The sequence below is a fragment of the Brachycentrus maculatus genome, unplaced genomic scaffold, assembly GCF_059751285.1.
Source record: "Brachycentrus maculatus isolate JH-2025_06_01 unplaced genomic scaffold, ASM5975128v1 h1tg000097l, whole genome shotgun sequence".
In the NCBI taxonomy this organism is placed as follows: Eukaryota; Metazoa; Arthropoda; class Insecta; order Trichoptera; family Brachycentridae; genus Brachycentrus; species Brachycentrus maculatus.
This window is the reverse complement of record NW_028280851.1, coordinates 1,733,233-1,754,900: the sequence shown is the minus strand read 5'-3', so window position 1 is coordinate 1,754,900 and position 21,668 is coordinate 1,733,233. Positions and strand designations below refer to the sequence as shown.

The window sequence follows — 21,668 nt, the reverse complement described above, 5'->3', positions numbered from 1 at the left end:
CAATCCACAGATGCTTTCAGCTGATTCAATTTTTCAATTCAATTTATTCAATAACAAAAAATTAATTTATACATAACAAACAATATTCAAGGCGTATATATTAAAAGTAAGCAAGAAGGCTTAAAGGTGTAGAAGAATCCCGCTTCGGGAAACTCCTTCGGACACATGGAACAGATCAATATCCAATGTGATATTGTTCAACATAGCGGTAGCTCTTCCTACAGGCATAACCATCAACAGGTTGGTCCTGTGTATAGGAATGTGAAACAATCTATGTCGACGCTGTCTTAGGTAACTATCGGGAACATACAGACCAATGTTCCGAATAATTTCAGGATTTTCGATCATACCGCGCAACAATCGATAAAAATGCGTAATCAAATACACATTCCTTCTAGTCTCTAAACTATTGTAGCCAAGCATACCCTGGAGAAATGATACCCTGATAATTCATTCACCTTATTCACCCAAATGGTATCTTTAAGGCCGAGATCTCAAACGCTTAAATCACTAAAATCACATGGTCTGGACGTCCTTCTGCACTTAATGTTTTAAAAAAAATAAACATAAGAATTTGACTCTTTTTTAAAAAATATATTATAATAATAATAAAACTCTTATCCGCACCCCAATGGTGCATAGGGCACTGTGTCTTATAAACGCAGTGTTATCATGATCGTTTTACACATGAAGGAAAGGTGATCAGCCCTCCGCTTCAGGTACCAGTCCATGGTAGTATTGAATAAATATTACAGTGAAAAAATTACTTATATTTATTTTTACCCCCCTTGGGAATCGAACCCGGGACCTCCAGAACGGTAGCCGAGCGTGACAAAAACACTACGGAGGCGGACAAAAGAATATATTAATTGAAAAAATATTTATATATTTTTTTTTAACTCCTTACCTTTCAATAACTCTTTTCTTTTCAAAACTGTTTATATAGTTCAAAGAAAAACTAATTTTTTCAATACAAAAACGATATTTTAAGAAAAAAAAAATTAAAGAAATGTTTAAAGAAATTTAAGCTGTGATTTATCGTTTATTAGTCCTTTATCCCAAGAAATATTTGAACAAAAAGCGGATTTAAATTTTTTTGTCTAGATTTGGTACATCTGGATCAAACGGGTAAAGCAGTGTTTATAATGATTCAATTATTCAAATTTCACCAATATATCAAAAAACCAAATGTTATTTTGCAGTGAACCCTGACGTCAGCAACCTGGCGCAGATAGCGGCCAAGCCCCAGAATGCGAGCGCCCCCCGAGAGGGAGCTGCCGGGGGCAGCGGAGGAGGGGGGCTCATGAACAACGGGTCCCGCGACACCTCGCACTCTGCTGCGGGAGGACCCCCTCCCGCCAACTCTGACGTGCAACGCCTCCAGCAGCAACTACAAGATATCAAGGAGCAGGTACTATTACCAGTTTATTAGAGTCTAGAAAATTTGCACTTAGTATATTAACTTTTTGTGCGTGTTTTAAGTTCTATTAAATGTTTCCGCCAATCTGACATTTATGGAATAGAGAATTAACAACTGCTCTGTTTTGTCCCAATTTCATGAAGAAGTTTTTGTTTTTTTGAAGAATTTTCATGAAGAAGTTTTCATTGTTTTTTTTACCAAATATTTTTTTAGAGGGCATGGTTTTTACACACTTCGGACAGGAAAGGTATTTCTACCCATTCGATCGATTGATCCTTAGACAGGAAAGTTATTTTTACCTTCTGTGCCGGCCTCATTTCAAACCCCAAAATGTTCATAAGTACTTGTGACTGAGAAAATCAATTATAAAATATAAATTCATAAGAGTCAGAGTTAGTAAAACGGTTTATCAAAAAAGAGTATAAATGAGCGCTTCCGTGCATAATTAAAACTTTCCAGTTTATGATAAATCAAATTAAAATAAAAATAAATGTACAAATTTCAAAGGTGAAAACTTTTGTTGAATAAGTAAATTATTGTTAATTTTTTAATTTAACTCTTTAAATATTCAAGAAAAAAGGGATTTTTGCTTTACACCTTTCATTTCTAGTCATTTTTTGACCGATTTTCCTTCGATATTTACATCGAGAGACTCTTGCACATTAGTTAATTATACACGCTTACTTGGGTATGGGGATGCAACCCCAAGTACCCTAACGTTAAAGCCATTATCCCTTCACCTTGAGCTACTTCACTGGAGTGCAGGACTGATCACCTTTTATTAATTTAATTAATGATCGGTGTCTATTTGATACTGTGCCCTATGTACCATCAAGTGCAGATAGGATCAGAATCACACATTTATGCTGCCTCAGTTACTTAATTTTGTAGTAAAAATGATGAATTTTTTTGCTTCTTGTTTCAGACCATGTGTCCGGTATGCTTGGACCGCTTGAAGAACATGATCTTCCTCTGTGGTCACGGCATGTGCCAGATGTGCGGTGATCGCATGACCGTATGCCCGATATGTCGCAAACAAATTGACAAACGCATCTTATTGTATTAGTTTTCTTTTGTTTTTCAACTTATGAAGATATGAATTTCAGCCCGAAATTATGTGTGTTCAACAATTAATATTGATCTTTATTCAAAATTGTATTAATATATTGTGAAATACATAAAGTTTATATGCTTGAATTAATGAATTCTCAATAATCCACTTATTTTAAATAAATTTTCATTGGTATTTGAGGTTTAATGCCAACAGTATCATGTAAAATCATAGATATAGTTTGGAAATATACACTTTATAAACCTTTAGGAAGAATCTCATACATGTACACCATTTGCCTATACATATTTGTTTTTAAAAAATATACATATTTATCTTCAGTGTGTAATTGCATAAATCCAGTTTTTTCCATCAAATAAGCAATTAAGTCGAGCACATCGAATATGTAACTATATAATAGCAATAATTTTTAAACATATTTTTTTTTCAATATTGGTAGATAGATTAGGTGAAAAAGTTATTATAAGAACAAAATACAGTAAGTATAGGAAAAATTAGATTGAATGCTGAGAAATCGGCTTTGTGTAGGCAATATAAAATCATGCCAGACTAGCCGATATATCGCAATGATTTATCGCCCTTCTAAGAGGCCCTTTATAGTTTTATTGACAAAAAAATATATGTATTCAGTGAAGCAAAAATGTTTTTTTGTTGTTTCTTAAATAAGTTTTGGAACTTAGGCAGCCATTTTGTTCTTTGTGCATAGTTTAATATCTTTTGAATAACAGTAAATATGATTACTGTCATGTAAAATTGTTGTTAGTTATGATATATTAACTCATTACTGTGCATGAGCAAATAATGTTATGTTTATCAATGTTGAAGTTCTGATAGTAAAAATGTGTGGAGTTTTTAAAGTATTATATTTTGTATTGAATAAAAAAATAATTACTTATTGTGTATTTTAAAACGGAAACGATCAGTAAAATATGATTTGTTGAGAATTTATTTGCTGTGCCTATAAAGGCAGATTTGTTTTTCTTCTTTTGCATGAGAATCTGTCTTTAAACCGGGCACTTTTTCTATAATGCTTTTAAACTAACACTAATTTAATTTTAAAATCAATATAGATATGTTAAATAACTTCTTATTTGTTATTTTTAAAATGCAATTAATTTAATATGCACATTTGAAAAGTAATAAAATAAAGTATTGTGGGTTAACAGTTTTACAGAAATGTGGTCTTTTGCATACCCAGCATGCCTTTTGACTGGCTTTTTTTCTTTTGAGAAAATGTGAATACATTTACAAAATGTGCGTAAGAATGAAATGTATTGAATCATTTAATACATTTGATTAAATAATAGATTATCACTAGCTCAATACGGGATTTGGGCTTAAAACTTTGGGAACCAGTGATCTAAAGTGAATGACGCTGAGTGATCTTGTACTAGATCTTGTAGTTTTTAATGTGTTAATTTTGTTTTCAATGGTGTAACTTGTCTTTTATTTGGTACCTAACATAATATCTGGTTTATTAATCATTAAAAAATACAAATCGATCACTCCTTTCAACAACGTCAAATATCAAAAAACTAGATTTTTCAGATCGTTTTTAATGTTTTGAAATATATTTAAAATAAATATCAAGCCCTTATTGAACTTTTTACTGTACAACAGATCTTTTTAGGTATAACCTGAAGGTTTTTTCTCCATTTGAATAAATTAAGGATATTTAAGAAAATAATTAAACAATACCTTTTCTTCAAAATGCAAAATAACACTTTCTGCCCTGTAGCGGGTAAATATTAAGTTAAAAACATCCAACTTTTGCTGGGATATAGTACATTTTCTGGGCATTCTGAAAACATGCACAACTGAAAATTGACGATTTTATATATATGACGTTCTTGAAAGGAGTGAGTTATATGGTAATTTTTTAACAATTGTTTTAAATTATTTTTATTGTTGACATTGGCTATCAAAAACCAAACAACACGGAAACTCGTTGATGTAATTTAAGTGTATATTGCATATGTAATTTTTGATACCTACATGTATTGTATTAGAAGTTTTTACAGTAAATAAACTATATACCCAAATTGGGAAATATTTTTATTCAAACCCTAATCCACAAACAACGGTGCATTAGTCAATGCATCAAATGCATGCAGTGTTAACTTGAACATGTCAGACCATACAAAGAGTTCTTAAAAACTGGAATAGTGGTGTCAAAATAGAAAGAAAACAAATTTCGTTATTAGAAAACCAAATTAGATGTTTCCAATAGGACCTTATTGGAATATTTCAGTTTTCTTTTTTATACTATCTAAAGAATTATTTAATTTGCACAATAGACAACTACCATTATTAAATAATAAAAAATAAGAATAAAGCAAAAAAAATTGATCTAAAAGCTAGTCAGTTTAAACAAAGAATTTATTTTGAACTGTTTTATTGTAACATAACTAATTTATTAAGAACTATTCAGAATATATATAAAATAACACACGTCTACGAGACGTAATATTGTCGAATCTCTTCATCTTTCGGTATGAGGATTAATTTTTCTTTTAAATTCACAACCCACCCGGGCTCTAAACCATAAAATATTTGTCTAGGATCTTTCCTCTCTACGAGCATCTTGTAATCGGGATCTTCTTCGATTTTGGGAAGAACATAACCGTATTTCTGCGCTAGCATCAAGCGCTTCTGGGAGATCTGTTCAGGGTCAGCCAGGTATCCTCGGAAGGCCGGGTCGGCGTAGTACCCCACGGCGTCGGGTGGCGGCTGCAAGCGCTTGGGAATGGCAGTGCCTCTCATGAAGAACTTTTCAGGGTATTGCATGGCCTGCAGGCTGTGCGGGTCGTAGTACGCAGTCGTGATCACTCCCCCGTTCCTCTCTATGGCTGCGATGACGGGCTCTGACGCCCATTGCACTTCGATATTTACTTTACTCGTGAACAGATCGGCCCCCTCGTCTGTCAAGTGAACCCCAAAGTGCTTGTCTTCTGGTCTCATCATATATAGCCCCGTATTAATGAGCGATGTTAGATCTATAGGTTTTGTAACATCCAATCTATTTGTATCTATCATTGTTTGAAGTTTCATCATCGAAAGAGGTGGATATTGTCGCCTTAAACTGCAATAAAAAAGAATTCTTAAAATATTTAAAAATCGACAACCGCAGCGGAAGAACAACTCAATTTCAAGATAACACAATTTAAATTTTATTCTAAGACAAAATACTCTTGCAACCACTTTAAAAAGTGAAAATTCCTTTATTCGAAATTGCAATCTTGAAAATCCATATATTTTTATTGGCAAAATAACAAAAACAGTGATTAAAGTGGGTATTTCAAATAAAATTAAATGAACAGTCCTCTCTATTCTTTTAAACGTAATTTCTCATAATTTTAATTCCATTACTTCATATATAATTATCTTATCATTTTGAATTGTCATTGCTCAAATTAAGTTAAGTTTTTACTGAACATCCTTAAAATCATTTACATTTAAGAATTTAGACTGTTAGTTTTGCTTGCTGTAAGTTGTTTGACATCAAACTCTAAAATCTTAAATAAGAATAAATTACTGGTGTCCTTTGTAGTAGGGCTCGTAACCAAATCTCAGATAAAAAGGATTATTTCCAGTTTCATATCCCAGCCTCATGTAATTCTGGTGGCAAGTTTTCCCCCCCTCTCCATGTTTGTCACCCCTGTGTTGTCCACGGCCCCTTTTCCTCTGAAACCACAAATTACACACTTGGTTTACAAAACGTTATTTAAAAAAATCACATACATAAATAAATGTAGAATTCAATCCAATAAACCTTGTTTAATTTTGGATATATTACCCAACAATTCAATAAGCAAACAATTGGAAAATATTATCCATCTCAAATAATACCCGGCCATCTAGATGCTAAAACTAAAAATAAAAAAGATGCAGTAAACAGGCTCTTTCAAGAAGTACATGATGTCGACATTTATTGGTTCTAGCATTCCTTCCATTATGGTAACCATTTTCGCTCTGGGTGGAAAGAAATGAGAAGGAATGTATAAATTATATTATTTAATAACATTGCAATGGATTCAATAATTTATTGCAAAACGTGACAGAATCCAAGTGTAAATTTCCAGATACAAAATTTTTCAACGGAGAACAATTATCCAGTATCCCAAATATTATCACTGCTGCATCACTACTGCAATTATTCTTTACCGGCCCTACGTTGTCCTGGGGTTACTCATAGGTCATTTTTTATTACAAATATCACACTTGACAAAAGACTTTGATTTTAAGAAGCAGGTGTAAATAACGTGAATATTATATTTAAACGTGAATTTTTTCGAAATGTTTATCATGTACAAACATAAAAATCAACATAAGAATAATGTATGAACATAACCTCAAACGTACCGTAATTTTCGATCCAGGATTATCTCTTATATTTGATAGAGCTACTCTTGGTAATGATTTCAACATTTCCAACGCTCTTTCGGTTGTGTTCCTGATACTCATTTTGACAAGAAATGTTTAAAAATAATGTAAATTAAAAATCCACCTATCAAATTTTCCAATCCCTTTAAATAATTATACAAATATATTTTTCTATAGTCTATGGCAAAGATTATATCCTAGTTCTTTTTTCTTCTTCTTCTTTTTATTGGCTTTTCACCCATCTTGAGTGATCTAGCCAGTGTCGAGTTATTATATCCTAGTTCAGAGATAGTGAACCTTTTTAGCAAGTGGGTACAATTAGTAGGTTAAAATATCCATTTCGTGGGTCACATGGGTTGAGTATTAAAAAGGCTTTGATAACATAGCTTTTTTAATTACTCAACCTATAATTGCATTATGTCTGAAATTGGTAAGACCTTTTGAATCAAAAGATGCGAAAGATTTTTTAACATAATAGTGACTACAACAGTTAAGCGTGATTAAATTTATGCGCACTGTGATCACGCACCGATGAAGATCACCGATCCAAGAAAAACGGCCAAAAGCACAAGCCAATCATTTGTTTTATTGGACTGGCGAACGGTAAAATTCTTGTAGTGCACAAGCGCTCTTAAACCACTTGCCTTTCAGAACCAGAGATTTAGTTATATTTTCCACTCGAACCTTTTACGGAAGATTGTCAAAAATTACAATTTTTTAAACACCTCAAATCGATAAGCCTACTAACCCAATGTATATTCATTACTTCGGGGCTCAATTATATTGTTTTAGCCTTGTTTTTTAACCTTCGAAATTTATTAATCTATTTATTTTCATGGAATATTACACCACCTAAAATCTAGTGAAACCACATTTATTTTTTATTGATAACTCAAATAATTATCTTTTTTTTAAAATCAGGAACACGTTTAAAACGAAAATCCTCAAATTATTATATGGTATTTTTTTATGAGGGGGTTTTATGAAACCTGGAAGTAACTCGTTACTTCTGGGAAGTTATTTGAATATAATAGGGCTAGTAAATGCGAATTTATTTCCAAAAAAACGGGTTTCTACTTTGAACCACGGTCTAAGTACTTACCTTGGTGTGATTGAAATCTATGGAGTACGAGTACAGATTGTCTCTGGCATTAAATTAGTTTGTGTCTATCGTCATCTGTGGTCGTCCCTAAAAATTTTGACGTGCTTTTGAAGCATGGACGGTTTGAGATTAGTTTAAAATTATAAATAATTTTTAATTAACTTATTATCGTTGAAACGTCTACAATCATTGTATAAAGTTGTTTTTAAATGTGAAACTATAACTATTTAATCCAAATTTGAATACCTACAATTTGAGGTTACAAAGTGAAAATGTCTGCGTGTTTTGGAATTTCTTTAGGGAATAGCTCCGTTTGTTTAGTATTAAACAACGATGGAAAATCTGAAGTCGTCGCCAATGATTTGGGTGATCGGGTGACTCCGGCGGTTCTGGCCTTGACTGAAACAGAATGGGAAATCGGAGCATCCGCAAAGGCTGGACAGTCCAGAAATAAACCCACAATCACCAACAACAAACGTCTTCTTAATAATGACATTACGGATTCTGAAACCGAAAGTTTTGTCGCGGCGAGCGATTGTAAAATAATAAGCTACGATAATGTGATCAAATACGAATTCCAGTTACCCAATAAAATCGCCACCTTCACGCCGGACGACATAGCGTCCAAGCTCTTCGGGAAGATGTTCAGCATCGCGAGTCACTCCGTGGTGACGGAAGGGGAGCTGCAGGCCGTGCTGGCCGCGCCACTGCACTGGTCCGAGTCCAGCCGGCAGCGGCTCATGACGGCCGCCGAGCTGGCCGGGTTCACCGTGCTGCAGGTAGTCAGCGAGCCGGCCGCTGCGCTGCTCGCGCACTGCGTCGGGGAGGCGGCGCCGCGCGAGGAGCGCGTGCTCGTGTACCGCCTCGGGGGCACCTCGTGCGACGCCACCGTGCTGCGCGTGGCCGGGGGCATGTACAGCGTGGAGGGCAGCGCGCACGACGCCCACATAGGCGGGGAGACCCTGACCCGCGAACTCGCCGACTACATCGCCGCCGAGTTCTATCAGAAGTGGAAACTCAACCCGCAAGAGAACCGCCGGGCCATGAGCAAGCTCTTCCGCCACGCCGACAACTGCAAGCACGTTCTCTCCACTTTGAGTTCTTCCCACGTGTTCATCGAATCTCTGTACGAAGGTGTCGACTGGAGCCAGAATGTCACCCGGGCTCGCTTCGATAATCTGATTACTCCCAAATTGTCAGCCTATATGAGCCCGATACATAGTATTCTAAAAGATGAAGCCACGCGGAGTAAAATTGATAAAATCATCTTGTGCGGAGGGAGTATGAAGATTCCCAAGTTGCAGGCTGCCGTGGCCGCCCTGTTCCCGGAGGCCGAGCTATTGTCGGGGATCAGCCCTGACGAAGTGGTGGCGCAGGGGTGCGCGCGCCAGGCGGCGCTGCTCCTCGCGCTGCCGGACCTCAACCTGAAGGCCGTGCACGAGGAAGTGGACTGTATCTCCTCTCCTATATATGCCAAGTACGGAGACTCTAACATCTGCTTGTTCCCCGCCGGCAGTCCTCTATATTCGGAGGTCACTGTGCCATTTGAAACGTCTTCAGAAAATGGCTCGTTTAATGTTTCTGTTTATGAACAGGAGGAATCGCACTCTTTAGGAAACTATACATTTCCACATTTAGGGAAAATGGGTAATATTCACGCTGTTTTAAATGATAGGAATATAACTATAAATGTGTTGTGATTATAATAAAACAATTGAGAAAATATTACATTTTATTTACTATATCACCTTTATGTAATGCTACTACATCGTTGACTATGCGTGATTCAACCAAAAATAATCTGCAGCAGCTAGATAATTGATTTTTTTATACACGTATATGTTTGATGTATTAGTATTAGTACCCAACTTAATAACTCAACAACAGGGGAATACATTTGTGACGTATTAGGATCTATGATACAGCTATGCTGTAAATTACATAGAGATTAAAGAAGACCAAAGAAATTATGATATGACAATTGTAAATGTAATAATTTCTTACTTAAAATCTGAATTATGAATAAAACTATTAGAACTGTATCCAAGACAGATAATGACCTCTACTATTGTGGTGTCAAGTTAATTCAATCAGATTAAGTCCACACACTTAACTTTTGTACAATGGCAATGTTTTGAGATCGATCAATTAGCTTGTCAGCATTTCCTAGTATGTTCCTTATTGATGAGAAAAATTGATTGTTACAGAAGCAATTATGATTTCTCTTTGACAGAAAATGACATTTTTGGAGATATTATTCTTATCTTTAATCAAAATAAAATCCTTATTTATGCTATGAATTTTTTTGAAATAATTGGTAAATGTTTGCTTGTTAATATGTACATTTGCAGTGAATATGTTGTATATCAATAGTAGTATTAATGTCGCAAGACGGGAGCGCATAGATAAAAGCTAGGGATGGGGTTTCCCATATGTTTTTTATACCCTAATCGCCACAAACATATTCCCCAAACATAACAGTCTGTTTCCAAAATTATCACCAATGGTTACAGTTATTAAACTGGCACATACTTTTAGTTGAACATCACATGCAGATCAATAAAACAATATTCAAGAGTTATATAATTTATACAGAACTTTTTAAACTAACAATTAGAGATAATACTGTCTTAAGTACAAATATTAGGGAAAATAAACCGCTTTCCATCTTTAGATATAATATATGTGGGATATTCTCCCAATAACGTCTTATTTTTTTCATTCAAAATGATAAAAGATAAATAATAAATTGTAAAAAAATAATCAAGTGTTACACTCGAAGTAAAATTTGTATTTGGTACATAATTTGGTTGGTTTTAGATAAAAATAAAATTTACTTTATTTGAAGTCCAAGATTCGTAAGGACTCGTTGAGTCTTGTGTGAAAAGTGTGGAGCTCAATCTACCAATAATAAGCTCAGGACTTACGCATTAAGCACAGCTAGTCTTTTGAGGTCACTTGCGCGGTGAGCGGAATCCAATTTCTACAGACAGTAACCGAGGAACTCATACTTAGGGTGCTGGTGGAGGTAGAGTACATTGCACGGGAATTATGGGAGTCCATTCTCCGGGCTAATTAGGTCAGGACTCGTGCATGAGACGCTGGTAATGTGGGAATACCTGGTGGGGAGGTACGTGGAGCCCGAACTCCAGCGCCACGAGTACAGCAAACTCGCAGTTCAGTAAGTCTTTACGATTTAGGCGGAACACACTCTCAGTTCGCTAAAAAAAGGGGGCCCATTATACTTTTTGTTCAAACAATACATTTGATAATGTGTATAAACTATTAAATAGCAATTCCTGGTAGTCTAGTGGTTGACCTTGTTACATAAAACAAATAAGGTAAAAATAGCGTACTGATATATAGCTCACCTCTATCAAAGATTTGAGGGTTTCTCCCTTGACGTCGTTCAGTTTAGCTGACAATAGTAAACAAGCGCCAGCGCACAGTTTTCGGTTATCTTTGTTTATGAGATTTGCTAAAATCAGCTTCTCAAAGTAAACATAACCCTGAGCAACCGTGAGGAGATCCACTCCGCTACAATCCTGCTTAGCGATTTTTCTCATCTCGCGTTTAATACTAAAAAAAAAATATTTTATAATACATGATAATTTGAGAATTATTTAAAAATATAATAACATTGTATAATGAGTAAACAGCTACATATATAACAACAAGATGTTAGAAAACTGGATGAGGATCTTTACAACATTCAAATCCATGATAATTCATAAGAAGTAAGTAGTACAGAAGGCTATTGATGAATTAAACTGAAGGACACAAAATGGCTAATGTTCACAAGACACCGGACTGATGAAGGACACAAAATGTCCGTCATCAGTCCCTATTTTCTAGATGTGTTTTCTCTTGAATGGAATATATATTTTTATATTATAATTAAGGTTAAAAAAACAGTATATGTATGTACTTACCTACGTAGCTTACTGAGAGTAAGTTTGATGTGAGGAAATTTTTCTCGAAATTTATCATTTAACTCTTTCTTCAAATCTTGAGGTCTCACATAGTCGATGACAGATGTCATGTAGGATGTAAAGGTGAGTAGAGTACGGTGTTTTCCAGCTATCAGCTCTGGATCATCTAAGATATTAGGGGTGTACTGCAGCTATAATAATAAACAAATTATTCAACATTGCTCCTTTATACTTAAGGGTCTGAAGTACAAAAGTAATAAACAATACATACAGATTTCTGGGCTAGTATGGTGGAATCCTCCCAGTCAAAAGCTTTACTGTCTCCGGGATGAGTGTGCGGTGGAGATGATGGAATCGCTGTCCTTTGTGAAGACTCATAAGAAAAGCACCTGAAATAGGTATTTCTAATGTAATCTATTTTAATTATTTGGCATTAGGTTGTACTACAAGTGATGACCAATTCTGAATATAAAAACGCTTTGTTCAATTAAAATATGCAAATGTTATACCTGCAAACTGACCTGTTACAACATTTAGTTTATGGAGTATGTAAACTGTAAATGTTTGAAATATTCACCTCTCGATTTATAGGTAGCAAAGAGATCAAGATGTTTAAAAACTAAGCAGAAATTAACAGAGCTAGGTTACAAAATTATACAGTATCCTCTGCATTTACCTGATGTGTCACCAGAGGATCTCTTTATGCTAGAGTTAATCAATTAATAAGCCACGTTGAAGACATTAATAATACTTTATTATGATTTAATATCAAAATGTTAACCATTAAATTGTAGACCATAACTGCAATAATGCTCTGGAAACAGCTCAGATTTTTTACTGCCAAGTAGACTAATCATATATTCATCTAAGATCTTTAATAAAAAAAACGATGGAGGGTCGGAGATGCAAAAAACGTTGTATTGTAATAATGGGAATGGCCATGTATAAACCATCTAAAATACTAAAATAAGATTTAAAAAACACTATGGCTCTCTTGATAAGACCAGTAGTCATGCATAAACATGGACCGTAACGGTGAAGAAACCACAAACAAGACATGTGGTTCTGAAGAAGGATGCTGCAAGCATCATGGACTGAATACATGAGTGCCTCTAACCTACAAGAACATCGCATTACGGAAAAAACTGTGGTCTGTTGTAAACTCTATAATTCTTCGATACTATTACGTTTCTTTTATGATACTTTTTCTCACTCGATGACATTTCCTTTCAAGGATGTTCTTTAATTCAAAATCAGTCATTTCATGTGCTACAAGTTTTTTTTCTACAACTTCTACAATTTTTATTATTTTCCATCACCGATACTGCAAATACCACACCGCTAGAATTTTTAAATATATTTTATTTTATTTTATTTAAAAAATTATTTTGAAAGATTACTACCCATAATAAAAACACTATCAATATATGCACTCTGTATGAAAACAACTACAAAATTTCATGCTGCTAGAAAGCGAAATTGAAGAGTCTTCTGTAATTATTTTTCATTAAGATTATCAATATTATTATAATATTTATATTCATACATATGTACATAAACATAATTTAGACGGACCTTATTCTTGCCAGTTTGAAGAAAACCATATTGAACATTGTATTAAATTAATTGAGCCAAATATATTCAAATTTTATTAAAAATAAAAATTAAAGTTTGTTAATTTATGGATAACAAAGTAAATTGTTCAAAATTAATATTTAATATTTTTATTGTAAACAATTGATAATTTACGAAATAACAATGCAAAAGAAAAAAAATCTGTAAATTAAATTATGAATGTTTTAAAATAATTCTTCTTAAATTGTCTCATATCGTGAGCATACTGCAAAAAGTGAGTAAGTCAATCCAAGTCATTTTGACATATGCTTATTATTGAGAGTTTGTTTCTCATATTCAATTATAATATTGCTCTAATATTTCAGATTCAGATTTAAAACTTTTTCGGAACTAATAAGTTTAATTGATTCAGAAATAATTAAGAATTTAGTTATTATCACTCATCAGATTTTGCTTACAAAGTAAGCGCACTGTTCTGCCAAGAAAAGGTCGGTATTTATATATAAAAGATAAAATAAATAAATCAAATATATTTTAATTAAAAACTTCATAAAAGTAAATTAAACATAAAATATGCCTTATTCTGCCATCCAAATTTATTTTGAAATACACCCAGAATGCAGGATATTAGTTTAAAAAAAACATCTTCTCTACTAAAAATCTAAATTCGACTATCCATTTTCAGGATTTTTTATTTACGCTAAATTTGAATATCGTTTATTAAAATTATGACAGAAACTTTTTTTTATATATTATCAAGTCTTAGAAATAATTAATTAGATTTTTGTATCAGATCACAAGAAAATTCTAGATTACTATGAGCGGTTTTTTTCACATAGAAAAACATAATTTTATTGTACACTTGGCGTGAAAGAGACACTAATAAGCAATTTGATATCTGCCTTTGCACTTTTTTGCACTACAATATTTAAAAAAAATACTTAATTCCATTCACAAACTGGAAAATTCATTGGGCTGGAATATAATTACAACATGCAGGTTGTGGGTAATTTGTCATCCATCTTTCAATGATAACTGTCGCCAATTATCGACTTGATAGACATTTATATTTACACTTATTTCATAGACGGAAGTAATGACGTAGACAGAACTTATTTCTAAATGTTTCTAAGTACATATTATATTTATACTTCTTGTTAAAGTAAATATGTATTATATACTTTCAAAAATTGTCTGTAAGGTCGATAAATCGGGATTTGTCCATTTGAATGATGGACAAAGAAACACGGAAATATCATTAGAGAATCTAGAAAGATCTTTTTCATCATCTTGACCTTTAGCTCATAATTGGACGGCATTCAATAGGTTAAATGATGATAATTTGTTTTCAGAAGGGATTATATATTAATACAAATTTGCGGAAACCCAATATAAAATACATACAAGACCAAATATATTACATATTTATAGCAAGCTAAGCGTATCATTGCGTATAATACATAGTATAAAATAATATTTCAATTACGTTTGTTAAATTGTTATTATGTGGGTAAAATATCAGTATTGATTGAGTAACCTACAAAATACAAGTGATAAAATATTTGTTAGGCATCAGATTATTACTTTTTACATCTATACAATGTTAAAAGCCTACAACGGGTACGTTACTAATGATTACCATTTCTTATCCTTCTGCCGGGTCAAAAGTTTGGTTCTGTAATGTAAAGTGGTGATTAATGCCAACAAACAGTTTTTTTGAAGGTTACTGTGATACTCTTTAATATATATGTATATATCATTAAAGCAAAGACATATCACAACAAATCTTAGTTACAGCATCATTAACCTTCCCCTCCCGATGATATGTACTTACTACTCGACTTTTCAAATGAGGATATTGATATAAAATATAATAGATACGGATTCAGAATTTTTGTATTCTTCCGCAATATTATTTATTATATGAAAGTATTATAATATAAAGTCATTCATTTGCAGCGACGGAAATAAATAATTTGTGAAAAAAATCGGGAATAAAATCACCAATACACAAACGTTTCTGAGTGTGCACGTGTGGCGTGCATTGTAAATATACGCGCATTGCGTAACTGTTTGTTTACTCCGCCAGTAGTATGCAGATCGTCTTACGCGGCGGTCGTGTCGCTACGTTAGCTATTGCGGTTACTTGTGATGTCTTTTTTTTCGTTTTCAGATAATTTTCAGAGTTAACATTACAAAATTGTTACATTTTAATTTCAACTATGGTCAATAAAAGCAAAATTTAGGAATATTCACATTTTTCCCATTTTTAAACCACATTTTCATATGGTGTACAAAATACATATCACCGGTGCACACGGAAGTTTTTAGCACCGTAAGGGAAGGGTTAAAAAGACTGATAAACTATATGAACTTATAACCAAACAAATAAAAAAAGATATATGGTAGCGAGCAGTCAAATCTTTCCAGTCAGAAATTTTCAGTTTTACATAATATTTTTTTTGTTGTGATTTCTTGATAGCTTTTACGTCCAAATTCTAAAGCAACACTTTTTAAAGATGATATACAAAAAAAAGTGCCAATTTAGTAACCAAAAATTTTTTGCAGTCAAATATTTCCGATTTGACTGCTCGCTACTGTAGACATGAATAGCGACACATACAAACAAACAATAAAACGATGGCATGAAATTTGACACACTGTGTTATAGAAGAAAATTAAAGTAGCCATTAAAAACACACAAAAGAATGAACAAAATTCCTATTCCATCTTATATGGTAGTTTATAAAAATAAATCGAACGAAAACTTTGTTTTTAACCATTTTTACATTGGTACATACTATTTTTCCAACTGGTTTTGAAAAGAACTTTATATTATTTTGGAATGGATACATAGTATGTATCCATATGTTTATATATAACTTAAATTTATATGGAATTGAAGTGTAATTAATGACAATATAAATGACAATTTATACATGATAGTTATATAAACGCATCATTGCTTTTTTCGAGAGCTTTAAAGGGTCTTAGTTGGTAATAATTTATGCATTTGTATCTGAAATTAATTAATTTATCATTCAAAGGAGCCATGGCATAAATTATTTGATTTGGTATACATATTACGTCACTACAATAAACGTGGAATTATTAACAGCACTGAATTATTAACCCACAGTTCAAATCAATAAATCTTATATAATTGAGTCCAAGTTAGATACGGATATTTTCATTTTATCAATAGACACATTTTTTCGGGAGTTGATGTGCTTAAAAACATATTTATTTTTAATTTAAAACTAATCCTTACCTGGCCACAACATGTGGGTGTTTGTTCATTCCACCAGAGTGTACTAGTTCTGCAATATTTTCATTATCTTTCTTGAAGAAGACTTTGGTGGGAACTAGAAGATTTCCATATGACATTTCTTGTCCATTTTCTCCCCTTTCTACGCCCAGTAAGTCAAAGGCATCGATAGCCACATCATTAATGGAGGAGAGAGGACGTGGTCCTGACGTGTTACGTCTGCGTACTCCATCTTTTCTCAACTCCGGTCTGGGAAAGTTATAAGCAAACAAACGGTGGTTTATTAGCTGAATTGGCCATTTGTAGGATTTCAGAACATGATTCTACTCATTTTTTCTGTGACAGCTGTTTCCCCATGAAGACACTTTGAAACGTTTTTCTAAGATGCACATTTGGGACTGCACTCACTACATAATAGAAGAGTCCAATTATACTGCTTGCTTTAAAAATTGTCTTATTTTTATGACTGTTTTTTTTAGATAATGCCCTTGCAAAGCGAAACAGCTGTCACAAAAAATAGTAGAATCATAAGTCGTGTTAAGATTTACATTAGTAAACATAAAAAAGGGTGTTTATGTACTGCAAAGTGGATCATCAGTAAGTTTAACTCTTTCCGGTCCCCCAAAATTAAAAAAAAATCTAGGTAGACAGTTACATTCCAATTGGAAAAAATCCTTTGTCCTCTGCTCCACATACTGTTGTAAAAGATACTAGTGGCAAAAATATAAGCTTGGAATTGAAATAAATAATACATACTAATGATGAAAAAAAATTCGAATAACATCCAACATGGGACCTAAGAGGAAAAACTCGATGTCGAATGAGATTTGACATTGGACCAGTAAGGGTTAAAAAATACTAACTAACTAACTAACTAACCATCACGCCGCTTCCCGCAGGGGTAGGCGGAAAGAATAGAATGCCACACTACTCTGTCTTTGCAAACATTCCTCGCCTCTTCCACGTTCATGCATCTCCTCATACACACCCTAATAATAATACAATTTTTTTCTTAAATATCACAATGGTTCGATACATACCTGCCTAGCCTTTGTCCTTTTGTATAGGAAATGGAAGAGAAAATTAAAAATGGAACTCCTTTTTCAGTCGCTAGAACGAGACGATCATCTTTAAACTTAACACCCTTCACTGGCTTTACTACGCGGACTTCTCTGGTGCCCAAGGTCTGAGTTTCGGGAATACAATTCGGAGCATTTGATCGTAGGCGTCCTGTAAACATGATAATGCAATATTAATATTTCACATCTGATAAATAACTATCATAGAATTGAAACAACAATTCAAATTGTTTAGATTTAAAATTTTGCTTAGATTGTTTATTGAAGAGACAGATTTAAGCTCCTTTTTCTTGCTAACTTTTTACTTTTTCATCTTTTTTTGTTATTAAGTTTTTAATTTAATTTAATTTTTGTTTTCTGATAGTCAAGTATTTTGTATTTTTTGTATTATATATTAACCTAGTTAATTATTATTATAGTTCTGCTTCTTATAATATCTATTGTATTCTTGCCAGTGTCCTTGAATATGACCTAAATTATATTGTTTACCCACACACAGGCCATGTCTTTGTGGGATATTTATTTGTATTTATATTTTATTCATATTTTTTGTATTTTAATTTATGTAATGTTTGTATAATGCAAAAGAATTTAAATTAAAGAAAAAAAAATACTATTGAATAACATATTATGGAAGAAACAAATTACAGAGCTAAATAGCTCCCAGTTTAGCTCGATGGTGACTTGGGCAAGGAGTTTGCATTAAAGTGATGAGCCCGAGTGCTGTTCGGGAAAAATGTACTCCGACTTCTCAGTATGTATTGATTTGCCTGAGCCAAATATATCCATGTATTTGTTTTTATTGACTAAGCCAAGTGGTGTTTGGGCAGTCTTGTTCCAACTTCTTGGTGATGATTTCTTGCACTGGCAAATTTTCTTGCCAAAAATCGATTGTTTTTTTCTATTTTTTAAAGGAATAACCCGCAATGTCTCTATTTTTAGAGGCTTGTCTGCAGGTAGGATAAAAAGGATAGGGAAGGTAAATGCGAAAAATACATCGCAAACACCCAGACCAATTGAAAATAAATCATTCTTGAATTTATCTTAAGTGTATTTGGTTTATGTTGTGGTTAATTCAATTCAATTTATTTATTTATAATTAACATACACATTACAAACTTAAATTTAAATCGTATACATTAACAAAAATAGAAAAAAGCAAGAATACTATTGCTAAAGGTGTAGAAGAATCCCGCTTCGGAAAACTCCTTCAGACACATGGAACAGATCAATATCCAATGAGATATTGTTCAACATAGCGGTAGCTATTCCTACAGGCATAACCATCGGCAGGTTGGTCCTGTGTATAGGAATGTGAAACAATCTATGTCGACGCTGTCTTAGGTAACTATCGGGAACATACAGACCAATGTTCCGGATAATTTTAGGATTATCGATCATACTGCGCAACAATCGATAAAAATGCGTAATCAAATACACATTCCTTCTAGTCTCTAAACGATTTTAGCCAAGCATACCCTGGAGAAACTCGGTCGGGTAGAGCCAAGGATAATAGATAATAAATTATAATGGGACTCACCGACATTGAGGCTCTCATTGCTGCTGTTGTATTTATCTTCTATACTGGTGGAGTGTGCTGGCGGGGCCCGGCGGCGCAGGCTAGCGTTGCCTACACGGCGCTCGCGACCAACCTCGCTCTGACTGCGACTCCTATAAACACACACAAGGACATGGTTAGCAGCGCAAAGATGGATTGAGAAGACTTGTGTTTTTAAAATATACAAGTTTGCACGGAGTATATATTTTTAGATTTCATAAAAAAAAGTGGAATATCCTTATGTAAGATAAGCTACTAAGTATATCGCTAAAATATCACTTTATCGCTAAGCTATCTAAGTATATAGGATAAACGCTGCGGTAAAGTTTACAAAACATTAAGATAAATTAATTTTTATAATTATTACTTATATATAATGAGGTCCAGATATATTGTACTCTTTTAAACAATTAAAGATAATCAAATTGAAGATATCTTTTCTCCACGGTATGCATATTATAAGATACAAAAATTAATAAAAAAACTGGAACATAAGGCAGGATAAGCACTCGGGTAAAATTTACGAAACATTAAGATATATTGATTATTATAATTATTACTTATATATAAGGATATAAAAGTAATAATTAAAAAATAAATATAAATTGTACTTTATTAAACAATTAAAAATAATCAACTTGAAGACATCTCGGCCAGAATGCACCCATATGTTGAAGCACTATACATTTTTAAGAGTGGAAAAAGTACTGAAAGATATTTAAAGTATTATAAGAGATTTTCAAAACCAAAATAGGATCGATTTTACATAATACAAATCAAATTCCACATCTTACCATTTCTAACCTTTAATTTTGGCTTTAGAGCTAACAGGGCAACATACATTTTAGAAATATGCAAAAAAAAAACCCTAAAGGCGCTTGTCCACTACCCGGAATTACACGAATTTCCCGTCCGGCAACTCAGTTAGCGTTTTAAAACAATGATAGGCTTGGATTGGCTTGTGCTATTGTCCATCTTTCTTCGGATCGGAGCTCTTGATCGGTGCATGCACGTTGCGTGTAAATTCGATCACGCTAAATTGTCGTAATCACTTTCATTTTTCAAAACCGGACTGCCGGACGGTCAAATTCCGGGTAGTGGACAATCGCCCTTAGAGATGCTCCTCACCTGTCCCTGAATGAAGAATGCATCGCCACCAGAGGAGTCGGAGTGCTTTCAGAGTCCGAACTCACCGAGTGGTGATCCGGACTCCTCCCGATGAGGGAACTCACTTGCGGAACAGGACCCCCACCTTTCTTGCACAAGTTTCCAGGTTGTGTGACATATGTAAAGACATCTGTGTCGCGGTCTCCGCTTTCGCAATCGCCGAGATATGCGTCCCTATCATCTTTATCCACTTTGTGGACCTGACCGAACTTTGTGTCCCGGAAAGTTCCATCGAGAGATATATTAGAGAGAAAAGAAATAGCGGCTAGTCTTCTCCTAGATCTCGCTCGCTTTTGAGAATTCGACATCATTTGTGCCCGTTAAGATTGATCTGAAAAAAATAGAAATCTTTTCTCAATACGGTTCCAAATATATCTAAGTATATCGCATCTACAATTGTTTGTATATTAAATTTAATCTTTTATTTCCTTCTATGTATTTGAGTGCACTGCTACTTTTAAATATTTCACGTTTAAAAACATTGGATAAAGCACAAATATTATCAAAACATACAATTTTCTACCAGCTCAAAAAACTGGTATTTTATGAGAATCTTTACATTTTTATGAAGAAATATTCAACTATTTCAAAACTAGTGAAGACGACATAATTTATTTTTTTAGTTATAGTTAGTTTAAATGCATTTTAAAACCAAAATATTTTAAAGGTGTATTCCTAAAAAAATCAGCTTATCATTCATTAAAACATATAATAAATGAATATGACATGTTAACATTTTATACTGCACAACATTATCATTTGAAAGTACGCTTTTATTTGATTGAAAAAGTGATATTTATTTACAAACTAAAATAATCGATCCATTTTTTCTACATGGTGTGTATATTTTTAGATTTCATAAAAAAAAACTAGAACATATCGCAGGCTGCAGTTAAGTTTACGAAAAATTGAGATATATTGATTATTATAATTATTACTTATGTATACGGAGATCCATATAAATTGTACTTGATTAAACAATTCAAAATAATCAAATTGAAGACATCTCGGCCAGATTGCAATTTATCGATACATAACAATAAATGACAGCTGAAATGACAGCCAGTGTTGCCAATGGCAACCTCTATGAAAATTGGTACAATACTACAAAC

At 33.4% G+C, this 21,668-nt stretch overlaps 4 protein-coding genes across 6 annotated transcripts in view; 2 read left to right on the top strand and 2 right to left on the bottom strand.

Moving 5' to 3' along the window:
• mib1 (E3 ubiquitin-protein ligase mind bomb 1) overlaps positions 1-4,534 on the top strand; it is a 479,810-nt gene extending 475,276 nt beyond the window's left edge. For both annotated transcript variants that reach the window (XM_088258551.1, XM_088258552.1), the window contains exons 16-17: positions 1,203-1,411; positions 2,346-4,534. In XM_088258551.1, the coding sequence (XP_088114677.1) occupies positions 1,203-1,411; positions 2,346-2,486 (350 nt within the window). In that variant the 3' untranslated portion in view covers positions 2,487-4,534. The remainder of the gene's footprint in view (positions 1-1,202; positions 1,412-2,345) is intronic.
• Positions 4,535-4,870: 336 nt separating this feature from the next.
• Positions 4,871-7,050, bottom strand: mRpL15 (mitochondrial ribosomal protein L15). Its single transcript, XM_088258557.1, has 3 exons — positions 6,855-7,050; positions 6,028-6,176; positions 4,871-5,574 (listed from the first exon to the last, which is right to left on the bottom strand). The coding sequence occupies exons 1-3, from the start codon at positions 6,954-6,956 to the stop codon at positions 4,947-4,949; spliced, it is 879 nt and encodes a 292-aa protein (XP_088114683.1). The 5' UTR covers positions 6,957-7,050; the 3' UTR covers positions 4,871-4,946.
• Positions 7,051-8,034: 984 nt separating this feature from the next.
• On the top strand, positions 8,035-9,702 carry LOC148310405 (heat shock 70 kDa protein 14-like). The gene has a single exon (XM_088258556.1). It carries the CDS (start codon positions 8,250-8,252, stop codon positions 9,675-9,677), a length of 1,428 nt encoding a protein of 475 aa, XP_088114682.1. The 5' UTR covers positions 8,035-8,249; the 3' UTR covers positions 9,678-9,702.
• On the bottom strand, positions 9,698-21,632 carry LOC148310404 (CDK5 and ABL1 enzyme substrate 2). 2 transcript variants are annotated; one of them, XM_088258553.1, is made up of 10 exons: positions 21,495-21,616; positions 20,518-20,887; positions 19,372-19,502; positions 17,793-17,982; positions 16,756-17,001; positions 15,124-15,159; positions 12,181-12,298; positions 11,910-12,100; positions 11,349-11,556; positions 9,698-11,198 (listed from the first exon to the last, which is right to left on the bottom strand). In XM_088258553.1, exons 2-10 carry the CDS (start codon positions 20,865-20,867, stop codon positions 11,058-11,060), a joined length of 1,611 nt encoding a protein of 536 aa, XP_088114679.1. In that variant the 5' UTR covers positions 20,868-20,887; positions 21,495-21,616; the 3' UTR covers positions 9,698-11,057. The 2 variants fall into 2 exon arrangements, with proteins under 2 accessions (XP_088114679.1, XP_088114680.1); XM_088258554.1 differs by lacking the exon at positions 15,124-15,159 and having other exon boundaries at positions 21,495-21,632.
• Positions 21,633-21,668: the final 36 nt, after the last annotated feature.

Bases quoted from the DNA above. Each gene is read 5' to 3' on its own strand.
- mRpL15 (XM_088258557.1), bottom strand. From the start codon at position 6,956: ATGAGTATCAGGAACACAACCGAAAGAGCGTTGGAAATGTTGAAATCA. The intron at 6,177-6,854 runs GTACGTTTGAGG...TTGTGGTTTCAG, and splicing joins ATCCTGGATCGAAAATTACG to AGGAAAAGGGGCCGTGGACA. The intron at 5,575-6,027 runs GTAATTTATTCT...TTTTTATTGCAG, and splicing joins CCCTACTACAAAGGACACCA to TTTAAGGCGACAATATCCAC.
- LOC148310405 (XM_088258556.1), top strand. From the start codon at position 8,250: ATGTCTGCGTGTTTTGGAATTTCTTTAGGGAATAGCTCCGTTTGTTTA.
- LOC148310404 (XM_088258553.1), bottom strand. From the start codon at position 20,867: ATGATGTCGAATTCTCAAAAGCGAGCGAGATCTAGGAGAAGACTAGCC. The intron at 17,002-17,792 runs GTATGTATCGAA...TAACTTTCCCAG, and splicing joins AAAGGACAAAGGCTAGGCAG to ACCGGAGTTGAGAAAAGATG. The intron at 12,299-15,123 runs GTAATCATTAGT...TACCTATTTCAG, and splicing joins CGGCAGAAGGATAAGAAATG to GTGCTTTTCTTATGAGTCTT.